The 18,187-nt window shown below is 37.9% G+C and overlaps 1 protein-coding gene across 1 annotated transcript; it reads left to right on the top strand.

Moving 5' to 3' along the window:
- Positions 1–5,917: 5,917 nt before the first annotated feature.
- On the top strand, positions 5,918–16,649 carry LOC126092030 (uncharacterized). Its single transcript, XM_049907426.1, has 2 exons — positions 5,918–6,658; positions 15,920–16,649. Exons 1-2 carry the CDS (start codon positions 6,326–6,328, stop codon positions 16,529–16,531), a joined length of 945 nt encoding a protein of 314 aa, XP_049763383.1. The 5' UTR covers positions 5,918–6,325; the 3' UTR covers positions 16,532–16,649.
- Positions 16,650–18,187: the final 1,538 nt, after the last annotated feature.

Below are 18,187 nucleotides of genomic sequence, written 5' to 3'. Positions count from 1 at the left end.
GTTTCGCTTTATATCGACGAAGCCGATGATACAGTTTCCATTTACTCTTAGAAATAAACAAGTAAAGAAGTGCTAATTGTGCGTTGTGAAAAAATATAGGGGCGAGTTTTAAATTCCGGGATAAGTCTATTTGCATCTCATGAGGGACGCGGTATTGAGACCGGTTTTTTTTAAATTATATTGCGGAGAGCGGGCTTCAATTTATAAAAAGGAGAAAAGCTGTATCATTATCATTGACTGTTGGTGTCAAGCAACCAAAACTGTTCATCAAAGGGCTTCAGTGAATGAGTGGTGAATGCGAAATAAAACTGTGAACAAAGTTATGTTAAATAAAACAGAAGAGACAAGACAGTTTGGTCTTATCTGTTATTATTCCATAAACTAACATTTCTTATCGTTGTACGAAGCCTTTATAGACGATCGTTATGACAATTTGCTTCGAAGGGATCTCGTTACGAGTTAAGTTTTGGGAACCTGGTCAAGAGGGGGTAGTTCGTAGACCCTAACTACTGCAGCTGTTCTGGAATCAGGTGCTACCGTGACCGTTGTGTGTTGTCGATGACTTAAGGTTACCATATCTCATGCTCTAAGATCGACGCGCCGTTCCACTTGGTATAACGGTGCCTCACAGCAACAACAACAACGCCAACGACGAAGGAAGATACGGTAGACATTGTAACTCAACTGCTTGAGTATGGCTTCCGGCTTAAACATTTGTGTTGTCTGTCAGTCAGGTAATGTGGTATCCATTGAGAAGCCTATTGAAGACGAAAATTGCAGTTAAAAATGCTGTCGGCCATGACGACATCAGTTATGTCGACGACATCTGCATGGCATATGAAACAGGGAAAGAACCGTCGATCCATACACTCTACAAAAAGGTAAATATAATTTCCTATGACTTGGGAAACTTCACTAGCAAGACATTGACTGATAAAGAAAAACATCTAATTCTTGATATGAGACCGTTAAAGCCTTCAGGGCCATTTCCTTAAGATTCCCACCAGAACAACAGGTGTTTTTCAACACTGTACTATGGTTCAGTTTCTAAGTATGGACCAGTTAATCAGTTTTGGCTGTGTTACTCCAAAATTCTACATGCTGCCTATTGTCAACCTTGCTATTTGTTTCCTTCACAAAGGAATAATGTATGGTGTATGAATAGTTGGGACTGGAAGCACTTATTAGAAAGAGCCAAAGAGTACAGTTTCTCAAGTAGCCATACAGAAGCTTGTGCTGTGTACAAACTTTGGGAAAAGAATGATACTATCGACAAGGAAGACGAAAATTAAATTCGTAAAGATGAGTCATTTTGAAAAATGGTTCTTACAAAGTCATTCGATATCACACTTACTCTAGCAAAACGTAATTTGCTTTCAGAGTACATTGAGAAAACTTAAGTCAGGAGGAAGGATACCACAGCAATTTTCTGTACATTGCATAGCTTGTCACCCAGTATGATTACATTTTCAGCAAGTTCTGGATATGCCCGAAGGTAATCATTTTCACTCCTAAGAATTCTTTTGTTTATTTTTCTCAATTTCTTGCATTTTAAACCATTTTTAAAATCATACCTTTTTGTTTTTAGGGTGTACAAGGTATCTGTGTCCAACAATCCAAAATGAAATGATTGAATGCTTAGGGAACAAACTTGAAAATAAGCTGCTACAACAAATTAGAACATCATCGTTTTTCGCCATCATAGTGGACACTATGCAAGACATATTGAGGATAGAACAGCTAAGCACTGTTCTCAAGTATGCAGTAATAACCAGATCGGAAAATGACAACAAATCGATATAGAAGTAAAAGAATTTTTCTAGACTTTTATGCAGTCATCAAACATAGTGCAGCAGATTTCGCCATGTAGGGACTAAATTATTTTTTGTTGACAAAAATATTGATTTAAAAAAGTGTATTGCTCAAAGTTATGATGAGGCAAGTGTAATGAGTGGTATTTATTATGGTGTACAAGAAGAGATTACGAACATTCGGCCAGATGCGGAGCATGTACATTGCGCCAGTCAAAATTTGAGTTTGGTGATATATGATGCAGTTTGCAGTCATGTAGGAGTAGAGATTTTTTTCACAACAAAACAATACTTGTATAATTCTTTTGGGAATAGCATTAAGCGCTGTGATTTGCTGTCGAATCAGAAACCTTTTTAAAAATTAAATCCAAACAGATGGTCTTGTCATATGATATCTGCAATAAAGCTTAGTTTTGATTTCGTCTTCTGATTCATGAGGACCCTTCAGGATCACGTGTGGCTTGTTTTGCACGTCTTCTTTCTTCCCAATACCTCTTCATTCTTTCGCTTCTTCTGTTTATTTCTTCTTCTGTTAAGAGAACTTTGGATTTTGGTGTCCGACCACCTGTGACCATCCACCAACCCTTTATACTCCTTCCTGTCCTGTACTATTGCCTGCAGATTCCTTTATTTTATTCCTACAGCCTTCCAGTCGTCTCTGCTTTCCTTCACCTAGTTGTTTACCGTATGTCATATTGCATTCAAAATCTTCTTAGTCAACCTCTCCTCGTCCATCCTCATGATGTGCCCAACAAATCGTAACCTCCTCTTCCGTATCTCGCTCGATATGGGTTCAATATTTTCATACAGTTCCTTTCGTGTTCTGTGTATCTAGATATCACCATGTTTTTTGGTGCCCCACATGTCTCTTAGAATTTTCCGCTCCTCATTCTCTTGCCGAGTGTGATCGTTTGTGATGCATGCAGAGCAGCATTTCTTACAACTGCTGTGTAATGTCGCTATTTGGCCTTCTGTGACAGATTTTTCTTGCCATATGTTGTTTTCACAACATACCAAAGCTTCTGCAAAAGCTATGCCCTGTCTGCTGTGCTACTGTTCCTCTGTATGCCACCAGTTATCTTCTCCCCCAAATAGCGAAAACTGTTGACTTTCTCAAACACTTGGCCATCTATCTTCCAGTCAAACTCAGTGTTCAATATGTTGGTCTTCTTATATGCAGTCTTCAGTCTGACCGTTTCTGCTTTTTCAACTAGATTTTTAGTGCTGTTTTTGGCTGTTCTTCTGTCTCATTTAAGAGTGCCATGTCATCTGCGAATGCCAGGCAGTAAACTGTTGCATTATGTTTGACCTTGTACCCTATTTTCACACCTTTGGTCATCATGTTGCTTCGTTTTTCAGATATATATATACAGGGTGCTCAAAAAATGTGTGAAATGCTTGTAGGGATGTTACAGGGCAGGTTGTACTGAGGCATAAATGTTAAGAAAAAAATTCGATACCTTGCGCCGTTTCCGAGTTATTTAGCATTAAAGTTAGCCAATCAGATCGTCGCGCGTACATTCAAGTTTCAGCTAACGAAACAAAGCACTCGTTGGGCAGCACTGCCACTGGCAGGCCGCTTGAGTGTGAGCGCACGACTCCCCGATTGGCTAAATTTTATGCTAAATAATTCGGAAATGGAACTATATATATATATATATATATATATATAGGGAGGTCAGAAAATGTGTGAAATGCTTGTAGGGATGTTACAGGGGAGGTTTTACTGAGGCATAAATCTTAAGAAAAAAATTCGATACGTTGTTCCGTTTCCGAATTATATATAAATCGAGGTGTTATTAAGAAATAGTACTGAAGACTTCCAGTAAAGATGAGCAGTACTGAAACAAAAATGCTAAATTTCAAGTTTGTGTTCCTTTGTGAATTGGTGCACCAAATATTGAATGACATCAATTATGTATCCAAAATTTGGAAAAGGCAAGTAGAGCCTTAGCAGATGTTAAAACAAAATTATGATTTTATGGAAATAATTTCGAATCAATGAAGTGTGAAGCCAGTGAAACTGCAAAAAATATTATGTAGATCCCAATTTCCATGCAAAATGGCAAAAGAAAGTTAAAAAACACTTGGTGAACTATCTTCCAACCACCAATTTTGAAACAAGGAAGAAATATTTAAATTTACTAGTTTTAAAAATGCGCAATAATAGTTCAGTTAAATACACGTTTTCCTAACACCATCAGTCTTGCTCACTATAGATGAGACAACTTTATTACAAAAACATGATCAATTCCAAAATAAATATTTTGATATAATAGGGCCTAATTTTTCACTTCAATTTGTTAATACCTATCGCCTTGCGTAAACTGACTATGACATAGACTGTCCACCAGTTGTGTAAAGAAATTATAGCTAAATATGCAGTGCTATAAAGCAACATTACAAAAGTGTTTACCATAACTGTATTATTTTATACAATACCTGCCACTTATGCAACAGCTGAAAAACCATTCAGCAAATTAAAAATAATCAAAACTTATTTAAGGAATAGTATGGGTCAAACTCGACTCTGATATTTGGCACTCACTGCAGTCGAAAACAAGGCCGCATCGGGTCTAGATTTAACGGTACTTATTGATGATTTTGCAAAAAATAAAGCCAGAAAAAGATTGCAAAATACATTGTTAAAAAGAAATTGACTATTTGTTTTTACTGTTTGCCTGTATTATTAACTGTAATGTACTATACTACAGCCAAGGAAACACGGCCCCTCCTTCGACGCTTACCGACAATTACCGTTCGGAATTCTTAGCTCTAAACGAAATCAGGCTCATCGTTGCGGCGCACTGAGCTCACAGCGCACTAGTTAAGCGAGAGTGAGTTGTCAGCACTGCAATAGCCCGCCTCCCCGCACCTGTGTGTTACCGCAGACGCGCAAGTCCTGACTTCACCGTTACCAGCGTGCTTCTCGGCAAGGGGCCATGTTTTCGTAACTGAGAAATTATTTATTTCTTACTATCTTTCTGACTTACCTTCTGCCCCTGGGATCTTTTTTATCGGTATGAAGGTATGCTATGTCCTATCCAGGTCGAAATCTATCCGTGTACAAATTGTGTACGAACCCAGCCAGTACTTTTTGTGCAAAAGCATAACAAACTAACAAATTTCCACATTTGCAGTATTATTAAATATTATCTGCTGCATTACACATAATAATTCACTTAGTAGTAAGTAGATATACTATATTATGCAGTGCAGTGGGCGGCAAGCATCTGATGACTAAGTAGTTTTGCAGTTAAAGTGTTTATTTTAGCTTCCATAGAGCTCCAGTTTCGTATTTGCGCGGGGTCCATGGCTACGTAGCTACGCCACTGCATCCTAAACAATGCAATTAAAAAAGCGTTTAATTTTAACGATTCCGGTAAGAAATGACTATGTAGCACTGATATATCAAATGGTGACAATGTTTTTTTTTATAAATTAGAGTATAGGGCTTATAATTTATTTGTGTAATCATCATTAGTACTATAATATATTTTATTATTTGAACACTTGAACTTCATGTTTTTGTTTGTACATTATTTAGATTGTAAGCCTCGTGAACATTTGCATATTGTTATTATTGTAATAGTCTGATACGTTATTCATCGTAGCGATACACCCGTATCAAAGACCCTTGAAACTCGAAAATAAAGAAAAGGACAAAGAAAGAAAGTATCTATGTGTTTGCAGATGATATTTACATACCACCTGTTGGTTAGTTTGCCATAGTAGGGAGGATTTCCATCTTTGTGTGTTATTTCTTTTGTAAATACGTTTCCGGTCTCTGATTTATCTATGTGTGAAATCTATTTTCAGATCTAACATTTGTGTTTCGTCTTCCTTGCATTTAACTTTCGCCACACCTTTAATGCCATAACCTGAATTATAACATTAATACCCGCCATATGATTTCAGCAGACCCCAACAGAAAGCTGTGCAACTACATAGAATTTGTGACGCCCTGTATGAACACTACTGAAAGCTACAAGTTCTGGGTCATATTAGTGGCGTGTGTAAACCCGGCTTAAAGAGTTGAATGTAACTCTTCGACCATGGCTTCGACCGTAGGTTAGTGTCTATGGTCGAAAATGGAATGCTACTTTTAGTTGTTATCTGTGACTTTTAGTTGTGACGGAAATCACTGCCAAATACCTTAGTAAATAAGAGTATAGATATACTCAAAACTGGTGTCTTGTAATTTTGAAAACTGTGACTTCTCAATTATTTATACTATATGACAGCTACGTGATTTCTTAGTCAGTTGTATTACAAGCAGATAGGAAGTTGGGGCACAGTTTTTACTTTCGGTAACCTTAGAGCGTCGAGTGGGAAGTCATTACACTATACTATCAGTATCACTGTTAAAACGTGGAAGCAGTGACTGGTGTACGGTTCCGAGTTTGTTGTGCGTTTTTCGCTGCATTCGTACACTCGTGGTTTGCGAAAATATGGTATGGGGGTAGGAAATAGGAGTATAGAAGGTTTACATTCAAATTTGTATTTCCGAGTGCATGTCAACAATGATTAGAAGAAAGAGGTCGTATTTATGGGAATATTTTTCTATAACAGACCCCAGTAACAGAATTGCACAGTGCGATATATGTGATCGCAGATTACGTTTCCAATCGACTGCGACTAACTTGAGAAAACATTTGGAGCGAAAGCATCCAACAATTTTATCAGTGCGCAGCGTCAGTGAGGCAGCTGTATCATCTGTGTCAGTTGGTGTTGGTGACGATGTTGATGAACAGAATAATCAACAGGCTGTGTACGCTGCTACAGATATTGTTGATTACGAATCACATGAGCCTGTGGCATATACCGTGGAGATTCAAAATGCGAAGGTAATCTGGAAAACAAGTTTAAATGACTTTAGCTATCAGAAATAAATCACCCAAACACCGGGAAACAATCTAAGAAGGTTTCTTTTAAAGCCATTCACAACAGATTTCCAGCCCTTCCCACTGGTCGAAAATGGTTGCATCGCTTTGGTCAAGGCAACTAGTAGTTAGTTTCATTTCACGGGGAGCTTTAGTGCTATCGATCAAACGAACATTCACATTACAAATCAACGTAAATCTGCCTACATGCTGAACATTTGTAAGTTTTTTAAATATAGAGATGTTACTGATTCCTACCCATCAACTTTTAAATTTTCACTTTATTTTCAAATTTTGTTGTCCTGTCAGATATTTTATGTCTTGGTCAGTGGTCAAAAATTTTAGTTGCAGCATTGTGCACACCTTTTTAACTAAAGGCAACCTTAATGTGGAGTAATGATAGTCATTTTTCTACTGATTTGATTATTCTTACAGTGTATAGAACCTGAGCTAGCTTACAGATGCAGAAGTAGTTACATTCTACCACAACATTTGTACAACACTTGTCTATTTAAAATTCAGAATGAGACCATTCACAAACAAAAATTCAATGGCACATCCATGGACATTGCTTACCATATCTTCTGTTGCTGTATGTTTACTTGTATTAATCACAATATTAGTGTCAGCCACCCAGATAACGAATTCTGCTTCTTGTATATGGAGTGTGAGGTTGTTTACATATATGAGGAATGACGGCGGCCCTAACATTGAGCATTGGGGATCCCCATATGTGATATCTCCGCAGTCAGAAGCCTCTCTCCTGATTACATTGATTGAATTGAGAAGTAAAACTTCCGTCCCTATATTTTCTACTATATTTAATGAATGAGTATTGAATATATTAGCTACCTGTGACATTTCATTTACAGCCCTTCCATCTAACTCAGTAGTGATAGTATCCTGTTTTTTGGCCAGTGGTCCTGTCTTTAGTTTCACTACATTCCGTATAGCCCGAAGTCAGTCTTCAGAATTACAGACTTCTGACATTTGAATCCCTCAAGTCATCCATGATTTTTTATGGATGACCTTTTTTTTATGTGTTTAATTCCTTTCTGATTAGCTTATCTGAAAAGGTAATTACAAATAGCATGAATTTATCGTGTAGTAGAGTAAATTTCATTTTGGCATTTAGTTCATTATAAATTTCATCCCAAGTCATCTCTTGTAAACTAGGTTTAAAAACATATATTCTGGATTAATGAATTACACTGATTTCGATTGAGCAGTACATATACTGTAAGACACTATCTCTTTTATCCTAACTAATTGTGCATTATGATCAGAGAGTGTATTTGTTATTGGATATACAGTTATTTTCTTGCTTTGAGCTTCATAAAAAACCTTAACAGTTCAAAATTTTCCATTGGGTATATGTATACAGTCACAATTAAAAGGAAACTGTTTTTCACAAGCACCCACTCAGGGTGGTGATTCTTCTGGAAAACTTGGAATTCTCAGGTAATTAAATTTTACCAGAAAAGTCAAGGCAATCTCTTGAATGTCATACATTCTCAGCGAATTTAATTGGTCAAGATATAAAACACACAGCATAAATTAAATGCTTTGAGAATAGGATACTTAGCCTATGAGAACGGGACAGTTGATTGGCCTCGGCCTTCATTCACTCATTGACTAACTAACATTTTTCGCATAGTCGACCATTTATTTGCTATTTACATTTATGAAAATCAGCATATTTTGTCTTATACATTTTTCTCAAATTTATAATCCTTTTTTAGTATGAATTCCTTAAAATTTTTTCCTTACTGTTTATTGAAGTGATGAAGAGTGAAGCTAATACTCTTTTAGAAATTTTTGTTTACGTGATACCTACCTGAAAAAATACAGCATTGTCAAAACCACTAAACACTGCTCACATTCGTATCATGAATCACTTTTCTTCTTCCTTGCTTTGCACACTATTGGTACATGATTTCTGGAGCTTGTTTTTGTGATGGGCTGTGTGTGTGTGTGTGTGGGGGGGGGGGGGGGGTTGAGAAGAAACCTGTGAAAAACTAAAAGCTGTGCTTTCCAATGGTATATGACATGTCATGCCATCTATTAATAGAGAAGAAGAAGCACTAAAAAGTAGTTATTGCTCAGCCTGTCTTACAGCAGCAGACAATGCAAGAGTAATAGAAGGCAGATTTCAGACTACCTAACAGATCAAAGCGAAAATTTCTGTTCCGACACTGACAATGTTGAGTGTTTATGGAAAAAGTTCAAGGCAATCGTAAAATGCGTTTTAGACAGGTATGTGCCGAGTAAAACTCTAAGGGACGGGAAAAACCCACCGTGGTACAACAACAAGGTTAGGAAACTACTGCGAAAGCGAAGAGAGCTTCACTCCAAGTTTAAACGCAGCCAAAACCTCTCAGACAAACAGAAGCTAAACGATGTCAAAGTTAGCGTAAGGAGGGCTATGCGTGAAGTGTTTAGTGAATTCGAAAGTAAAATTCTATGTACCGACTTGACAGAAAATCCTAGGAAGTTCTGGTCTTACGTTTAATCAGTAAGTGGCTCGAAACAGCATATCCAGACACTCCGGGATGATGAAGGCATTGAAACAGAGGATGACACGCATAAAGCTGAAATACTAAACACCTTTTTCCAAAGCTGTTTCACAGAGGAAGACTGCACTGCAGTTCCTTCTCTAAATCCTCGCACAAACGAAAAAATGGCTGACATCGAAATAAGTGTCCAAGGAATAGAAAAGCAACTGGAATCACTCAACAGAGGAAAGTCCACTGGACCTGATGGGATACCAATTCGATTCTACACAGAGTACGTGAAAGAACTTGCCCCCCTTCTAACAGCCGTGTACCGCAAGTCTCTAGAGGAACGGAAGGTTCCAAATGATTGGAAAAGAGCACAGGTAGTCCCAGTCTTCAAGAAGGGTCGTCGAGCAGATGCGCAAAACTATAGACCTATATCTCTGACGTCGATCTGTTGTAGAATTTTAGAACATGTTTTTTGCTCGAGTATCATGCCGTTTTTGGAAACCCGGACTCTACTATGTAGGAATCAACATGGATTCCGGAAACAGCGATCGTGTGAGACCCAACTCGCCTTATTTGTTCATGAGACCCAGAAAATATTAGATACAGGCTCCCAGGTAGATGCTATTTTTCTTGACTTCTGGAAGGCGTTCGATACAGTTCCGCACTGTCGCCTGATAAACAAAATAAGAGCCTACGGAATATCAGACCAGCTGTGTGGCTGGATTGAATAGTTTTTAGCAAACAGAACACAGCATGTTGTTATCAATGGAGAGACATCTACACACGTTAAAGTGATATCTGGCGTGCCACAGGGGAGTGTTATGGGACCATTGCTTTTCACAGTATATATAAATGACCTAGTAGATAGTGTCGGAAGTTCCATGCGGCTTCTCGCGGATGATGCTGTAGTATACAGAGAAGTTGCAGCATTAGAAAATTGTAGCGAAATGCAGGAAGATCTGCAGCGGATAGGCACTTGGTGCAGGGAGTGGCAACTGATCCTTAACATAGACAAATGTGATGTATTGTGAATACATAGAAAGAAGGATCCTTTATTTTATGGTTATATGATAGCGGAACAAACACTGGTAGCAGTTACTTCTGTAAAATATCTGGGAGTATGCGTGCGGAACGATTTGAAGTGGAATGATCATATAAAATTAATTGTTGGTAAGGCGGGTACCAGGTTGAGATTCATTGGGAGAGTCCTTAGAAAATGTAGTCCATCAACAAAGGAGGTGGCTTTCAAAACACTCGTTCGACCTATACTTGAGTATTGCTTATCAGTGTGGGATCCGTACCAGATCGGGTTGACGGAGGAGATAGAGAAGATCCAAAGAAGAGCGGCGCGTTTCGTCACAGGGTTATTTGGTAACCGTGATAGCGTTAAGGAGATGTTTAACAAACTCAAGTGGCAGACTCTGCAAGAGAGGTGCTCTGCATCGCGGTTAGCTTGCTCATCAAGTTTCGAGAGGGTGCATTTCTGGATGAGGTATCGAATATATTGCTTCCCCCTACTTATACCTCCCGAGGAGATCACGAATGTAAAATTAGAGAGATTAGAGCGCGCACGGAGGCTTTCAGACAGTCGTTCTTCCCGCGAACTACACGAGACTGGAACAGGAAAGGGAGGTAATGACAGTGGCACGTAAAGTGCCCTCCGCCACACACCGTTGGGTGGCTTGCGGATTATAAATGTAGATGTAGAATTACAGACTTGAAACCTGCGACTAGCTGTGAGCTGGCTGTATAAGCCAGTGTGTTGAGGAACCAGCCCTTGATTTGCCTAAGTGATTTCGGAAAACATAAATCAGGATGGCCAAATAGAGAAACTACATCCTCCCGAATATGAGGTCACTGTCTTTACAGATGCACTGTCTCATTCAGTTATTCCCCATTGTATTATGCTCCTTGATTTACAAACAGTTTGTTTCGGGTAACTGCCCATAGGAAACAGTTTCGTTCGTCATTGCCGCACACAGTACAGACACCCTCTGATGACTCTAGGGTGTTTCCATTAATTTGTAATGATACTTTATTCAGATATGCTCCTCAGTCCACCTGAAAAACTCAGTCAGCAGATATGCTACGCATTTTGCATTTTAACAATTTTTCCATGTGAAAGCGGTAAACCACTATATTGTATTGCAATGTGACTATGTTGTAGTAACAGGGCAATCCCACAGTTACGGGTGTTACATGTACACAGCTTAAAATTAGGAAAAATAATGTAAGGAAAAATATTTATTGAATTTAATATTGAAAACTTTTAAGACTTATATTATATTTCATGTTAGAAATGTTGATACTGGAATTGTTTTATTGTTCTCCTGGTTATTAATCAAAAAAGTAGTGTTACGGGTGTTACCAGATTACCTCTCACAATTGCATAAAAAGAAAAGAAGTATTGTAGTTTATTTGGAATAAATGTACTTAAGAAAACATATTTTAAGGATAAAGCTATTTATTACACAAAAAATTTTGTTACAATTTTATAGTACAACTAGGCCAAGATATCGTTACTTAACATTTACCTCATTTTGTAGGCCTAATAAATTTATGACAAAAATGTTTTCTTATTATTGATTGGTTTAAAAACTTCATTTAATAATCTTTTTCAGCAACATCCAACTCAAAATTGAACTCTTAGTACAAACGGTTTATCTTGTTGTTTGATTTCTGGTGTTGTTACCTTAGATAGTACTTGACTGAATTTCACAAAGCAAGCATCAGTTTCGTCTAGTTTAAAAAGTGTTTTACTTTTTCGTACTGACTTCATGGACATTATTTTCGCATCTTCCTCTTCATCAACCTCACTCTTGCAAATTCCCAAGTAACGGTTTTGAGTTTTGGATAAGGTTGGCTTCTTTTTGTCACTTGGAATGTCAACCAAGACAAATAACCCAAATTTTAAATCAGACTTTTCAATTTTATTAGTTAGGCTTGACTCACGAGCACTTCCAATATTGTCTTGTGATTCAGATAGTGAAACAGTCTCCTGGTTAGAATCATCAGAACCGCACACTTCATAGAAGTTTATGTATCTTTTGCATGTAATGTTTTAACTTCGGCCTCCTCAGTAATAAATACTGACATCCGTATCATTAATGACTCTGCTGTTTTTGAAGCCAGCTAATCAGTTGTGTTATAAGGCCGAAAGTGATGGCAGCCCTGGATTTGAGGAATTGCCTGTAAATTTTTCCACCTTTCATCCAAAATAGGAATGTTATGCTCCACTGTTATCTTATCAACCCATAGTACCTTAATTTTAGAAAAACTCGTCAGAGTGTAGTCATAAAAGTCAATTGCATTGTTAATAATGACTTTCCTAGATCTAACAGCTGTCCACATGCTCCTCTTGAGTGCACCTCCTATGCCATCCATGGCTCCATTACCATGTGAACTGGCAAAAAAATTCCACTCAACTGTCAATCCAAAGTCTCTCTCAAAATAACATAGCTAGGACAAAGTATATTTATTTTTGAACTGCCCAGCACAGTTGTCAGGAAATATAAAAACTCTTTTAACTTTAGAAAACGCTTTTTTAATCTCCGTTATAACAGTTGAAAAGTCCACACAAAATATTTTGTGTGTGAAAGGTCGTTACTGATGACTGCATAGGACCTGACTTCATGGTTTGCAAACTAAATGCAGAAAGTGCAAATAGTTACTTGTGAATGTGCCCAGTGTGCACTCTGTACCTCATCTTGTGAAATTAGAGCATATTCTCTGCAAAGTCCATTTGAAGAACACATTCTTCAACATCAAGGCTGTTTTTCTATCCTTGGAAGAAATCACTCTGCTTTATCTTCACATAGCAATGTTTTTAAACTGAGGCAATTTGTCAACCAGTGATGCTAAGGCATCATCGCAGCTCACTGAATGTTCACTAAGACAAGGACGATGTTTCACATCATTTTCCCATTGCTGCCAGACACTCTTTTTTGTTAAGTCAAAGCCTTCTGGGCTAAATTTGCTCAATTTAATTTGACATTCCTGGCATGACCCAAAAATGCAGTCTTTGTTCTGTGAATTACAGCTTAATTCGTTTAATAATTCCTTGTGATTGCTTGGAACAGATGGAACAGCTTTGCTCAAATACTCAAGTATGCTTATGAAATTGTAGGTTCTTATGAATGGCTATAATTTGCCTCAATAAGCAGTTTACTGGGCCTATATAAAATTTAAAACTGAGGTTAGCAATATTGTTGTTCTTGGAAAAGTTAGAATGGAAAACATAAACTATATGTAATCTAAAGAATTTTGGGCTTAATTAACTTTTTAGGAGAACGTCAGTTGAGTCAGGTTAATGCCCCAATTAACTTTTATAATGTAGGTGTAGTGCTTAAACAAGTGTATGCATCAGGAATAAAAATTTTAGTTTTCATGCTTAAAACTGTTTTCATATGTAATAAACATAGTTAAAAAACTTTTTTCATTCATAATAATACCCTTTGGTTATAATTTAAATGTAGGGCCTAGGCCTACTAAAGATGAAGGTGGCATTAAACCTTCCAATTCAAGTTACGGGTGTTACGCATGTGTTAAGTAACACCCGAAACAAAAATTAGTAACACCCGTAGCAGCTCTAAGATTGTTAAATAAGATTTCAAAATGCCATGTAATGATATGATATTGTAAAACATGTGCATAACCTCACTTTTACAGAAAGGTATTTTACAGAACAAATTTACCAGATTACAAATTAAACTTTTGTATCTTTTTTGTTACGGGTGTTACAAGCTGCACATATATTATAAAACTAACAAAATAAAGAAATGCAAATAGCTTAGCTCAACAAAACCAATTATTATGAGCTATAACAATGTTCTTTGCAACAATAGAACAATCGGCCATAGATAACACAACTAATACTCATCTGGAAATAGCATTAAACATACCTCTCTGTGGTGCCATAGAGTAGTGCACTTTAAACACTTGGTGAAGGTAGAAATTTAATTTTTTCATAGTCATGATTATTTTGCAATGAACAAATGTACTTTTAACTTGACATTTTTAAGATTATATTTGAAATATTGTCTTTTTAATTTTTTTGTCACAAAGTCTCTTTAGCATGGAATGACCCAACAGGTGTATTTTAGTTACAGTATTTTTCATTTCCATTGTCAATTTATTATACAGTTTTATCTCATGATATAAACTGCTGTTTTGAGGTTTTTGTGTGTGGATAAATTTAAGTTCAAACTGGCTCTTGTTCCATGATCATGTGTAGAACTATTAGTGAAGTATTTAGTAATGTTTTCCCTGATGTGCATCACAGATTAGTAGAGTACTCACTTGGTGAAGTAAGGATGCTCATTTTTTTTAAAATAGCTATTTACTACGATGGGCCTGACAGTTACTTCCAGTTATTATTCTTGTGGCCCTTTTGTGCAGTTTAAAAACTGTACCCATGTTTTGTGCATTCAATCTCCAGAAAAGAATCACATAGCTGAGAACTAAGAGTACGTAGGCATAGTATGTCACCACTAAACATTGGGTGTTACAAACGAACGCTAACAACCTAAGAGCATAACATGATGATAGCGACATTCTTTTTGCCAGTATTGTTGGATGTTCATTAAGTGGTAGCTGATTGTTAATGATACTCTGCAAAAAGTCTTGTGTTTCTTGCACACTCTATAGATCTATCATCTGTGCTTAATTTTGCAAAGTTGTTTCTCATCTTTATGGTGAAGGATTGTATTTGAATACTGGATATGTCTCTCCTGGTTTCTTCTTGTGTTATGTGAGTAATACCCTGGTTTTAACTACGGGTTGCTTATTATCATGTAGAATTTTCCTAATGAAAATTGTTACTTGTGAAGTATACAAACAAGGCAGTGGAAGGACTTGGAAGTTAAGGCCTGCTTCTAGGAGCTGCACTTTCCACGCCTCTTATAATTATCTTTTGCTCTGTACAACAACTTCTGCTAGTACTAGAGATTCCCCATCTGGGTTAATCTTCTGGAAGATTGGCCAGATCACAGTATAATTCTGCTGTGGCAAAGTACACATTTTTTTTTATTGATCATTGATGGGTAACATCAAAGAACTTTTATGCAGTAACAGACAGTATTTCATGTATTGCTTGTTTGTTGGACGGCTGCTGTGGCCAAGTGGTTCTAGGCGCTTCAGCATGGAACCACGCTGCTGCTACAGTCGCAGGTTCAAATCCTACCTCGGGCATGGATGTGTGTGATGTCCATAGGTTAGTTGGTTTAAGTAGTTCTAAGTCTTGGGGACTGATGATGTCAGACGTTGAGTCCCAAAGTGCTTGGAGCCATGTGAAGCTTGTTTGTTATGTATGTTGAACCCATCTCAGTTCCTGTAGGATGCATGCTCAAAGAAACTCCGTAGCATTTGTATTTTCCGGGTTTCTGATAAATGGCTCTATAGATAGGGTTAAAGGGTACCTACTTCTCACTTGTGTAGATTCATAGGATCTGTTTTTTTCTAGATATTTATTACAAGTCCAGTGCCTGTGCCCAAACCATTTGCACATTAATGAATATCTGGTGAAATATTGGCACTGATGTTTCTGTGATAGCTTGTGAGTTTAACTTTGATTGGAGGCTCATTAAATCTTGTTTTTGTTTTGACTGTGTTTGTAAGGAATTCACTCCCAACTTTCTACATATATGTTACATGATAAATTTTCTGTAGTTATTTCAGTATTGATATATTTGACATTATAATTAAATTTTCTCTCATTTCACAGGATACCACAAATGAAGCTGGTGCGACTATGTTTGTAGTCACAGATAATGGTACGATGCCTTCAGTGTCTCATTCACCTGATCCATTATCTTCAATGGATACCAAGAGAGAGTGGCAAGAAACAAAGAATGCGGAGCCTCCGATGGCACAACGCAATGTGTGTGTAGTAGCAGATAATGGTACAATGCCTTCAGCTTCTCCTTCAACTACCTCACTATCTTCGGTAAGTACCAAGAAAGATTGGCAAGAAACAAGGAATGATGAGCCTCCAGTGGCACCACGCAATGTGTTTGTAGTCACAGATAATGGTAGGATGTCTTCAGTATCTCCTTCATCTGCCGCATTATCTTCAATACGTACTAAGAGAGAATGGCGAGAAAGAAAGAATGACGAGCCTCCAGTGGCACCATGCAAGCAACTTCCATCGTCATCAAAGGAAAATGATGAATTTGACCTCTTTGGGATGAGTATTGCTGCTAAAATGCGTAAAATGTCTAGAACAGACAATGTACAGTGCATCATTGCTGAGAAACTTATCTCAGAAGTATTATATCGTGGACAGCTGCAGTTTCTTACTTTCGATACTGTTGTTAAAGTTTCTGAGAAACATTAAGTAATGTGGGTAGGCTGTAGTGTGACTGAATTGACATGAATATACACCACAGTGTAAACTTAGAAACAAGTTTGTACTGCTAAAACTATATTATAAATAAAGATTTTGTAAGAATGTATTTCATAATCTTACCTTTGTATGGTCAGCATTAAACATTGAGTAAATTGCTTGACACATCTTGCATAGAATCCATTTGAAAGATGGTGTCAAAATTCCATAAAAAATATTTGAAGTGTTTGAAAGTTTTGGTGTTGCATTTGGTTCTTTGTAAGTATTTGACTTTTTGGGCTCTGTATCTTATCTTCTCATAAAGAGGTTCTAAATTTTCTGGGTGTCGCATACAGCAATTTTGCTCCAAAAAGTAGGTAATTTGAGAAGACCCTTCTATTGCCTGCAAATCGTGCACTGTGGTAGGTTGGGTGATTCAAGGAAAATCGCGAGTAAACTTTTCAACCAAGAAAGAGAACATTTAGAGATGTGGAATGAGTCAATGTGTATTTAGTAAAGAACAAGCAAGTAGTAGAAACTTAATCTGTGACCTTTGTTGGAAATAAAGAGCCACGATGATGCTTAAAACAATTACGACTAAGCCAGCTGAATATAGACTACTAAACTACACAGGAAGCCGCTACACTGAAACAAGCTGCAGCTTCCTCAGTTGTATGGAGCAGTTGCTGTTTAATGAATTGTAGTGTAATATTGATTCAGTCACATTTGTCAAAGATGATGGTTACCGACATGTGTAAATACTTAGTCCTGTTTACAGCTCATCATTGCTCGGTTGTGCAGCACCGTACTGCTCAGTTGTGCAGCCATACTCAAAGTACTGCTCCTTACTTAGTAAGTAGAAGGAGATATTTTAAATTTTATTTTGTATTAATCAAGAATTGTAATTTCTTGTTTCATGTTAGATGAGAGCTACTTGAAAATTTTTACACCAGAGTACTAGAGTGCACTGACCATATTGGGTCAGAAACATACAAAGTAGGAAGTAGATTACATCCAAGCCAGCCACAGATGAGCATGGATGTTACGCCTTAAAAATGCCACACAGCCATCATGCATTAAAAGTCGAGACGACCAGACAACGTGTGGAAATAATTGACACAGCAGCACCTAAGCGGAAGAAGACGGAAGCCTTCCCACACCAGAGTCTGCAGAAATGATTAGTATGCATGCCGCAAGACATAGGAGAGCCCTATGAAGTGTAGCACCTGAGCATATAAATACCTAGCCACTTTTGTACTGAAATATGCTTGTGTTAGTATCGCAACACTACCATCATGGGGCTATGACACTTGGGGCGCCATCGAGAATGCGGTACAAGATCTGCACTTCAACTCTGCATCAGGGCAGCCTGCCCTAAGACAACAGACAGAGCGCCACCGCCACAGGCCACCGATCCCTGGGAGATACTTTGCCAGCCCCAGCGCTCCTACAATGGGTCACGGCCACAGTAGTGCCGGAAAATTCACTGTGCCTCAGCTATTGCTGCCTTAGCCACAGAACGTGAAGAACTCCACTGACAGAAACAGTGGTGTTACATCACTGCCTGGCCGTGCCATGCTCTGTCAACATTGCGGAACGTCTTGTGCATGAGCGCGCGCGTGCCCCCCCCCCCCCCCCCCCCCGACACACACACACACACACACACAC

The sequence above is a fragment of the Schistocerca cancellata genome, chromosome 7 (assembly GCF_023864275.1).
Source record: "Schistocerca cancellata isolate TAMUIC-IGC-003103 chromosome 7, iqSchCanc2.1, whole genome shotgun sequence".
Classification (NCBI taxonomy): Eukaryota; Metazoa; Arthropoda; class Insecta; order Orthoptera; family Acrididae; genus Schistocerca; species Schistocerca cancellata.
This window is presented reverse-complemented; position numbering and strand designations above follow the sequence as displayed.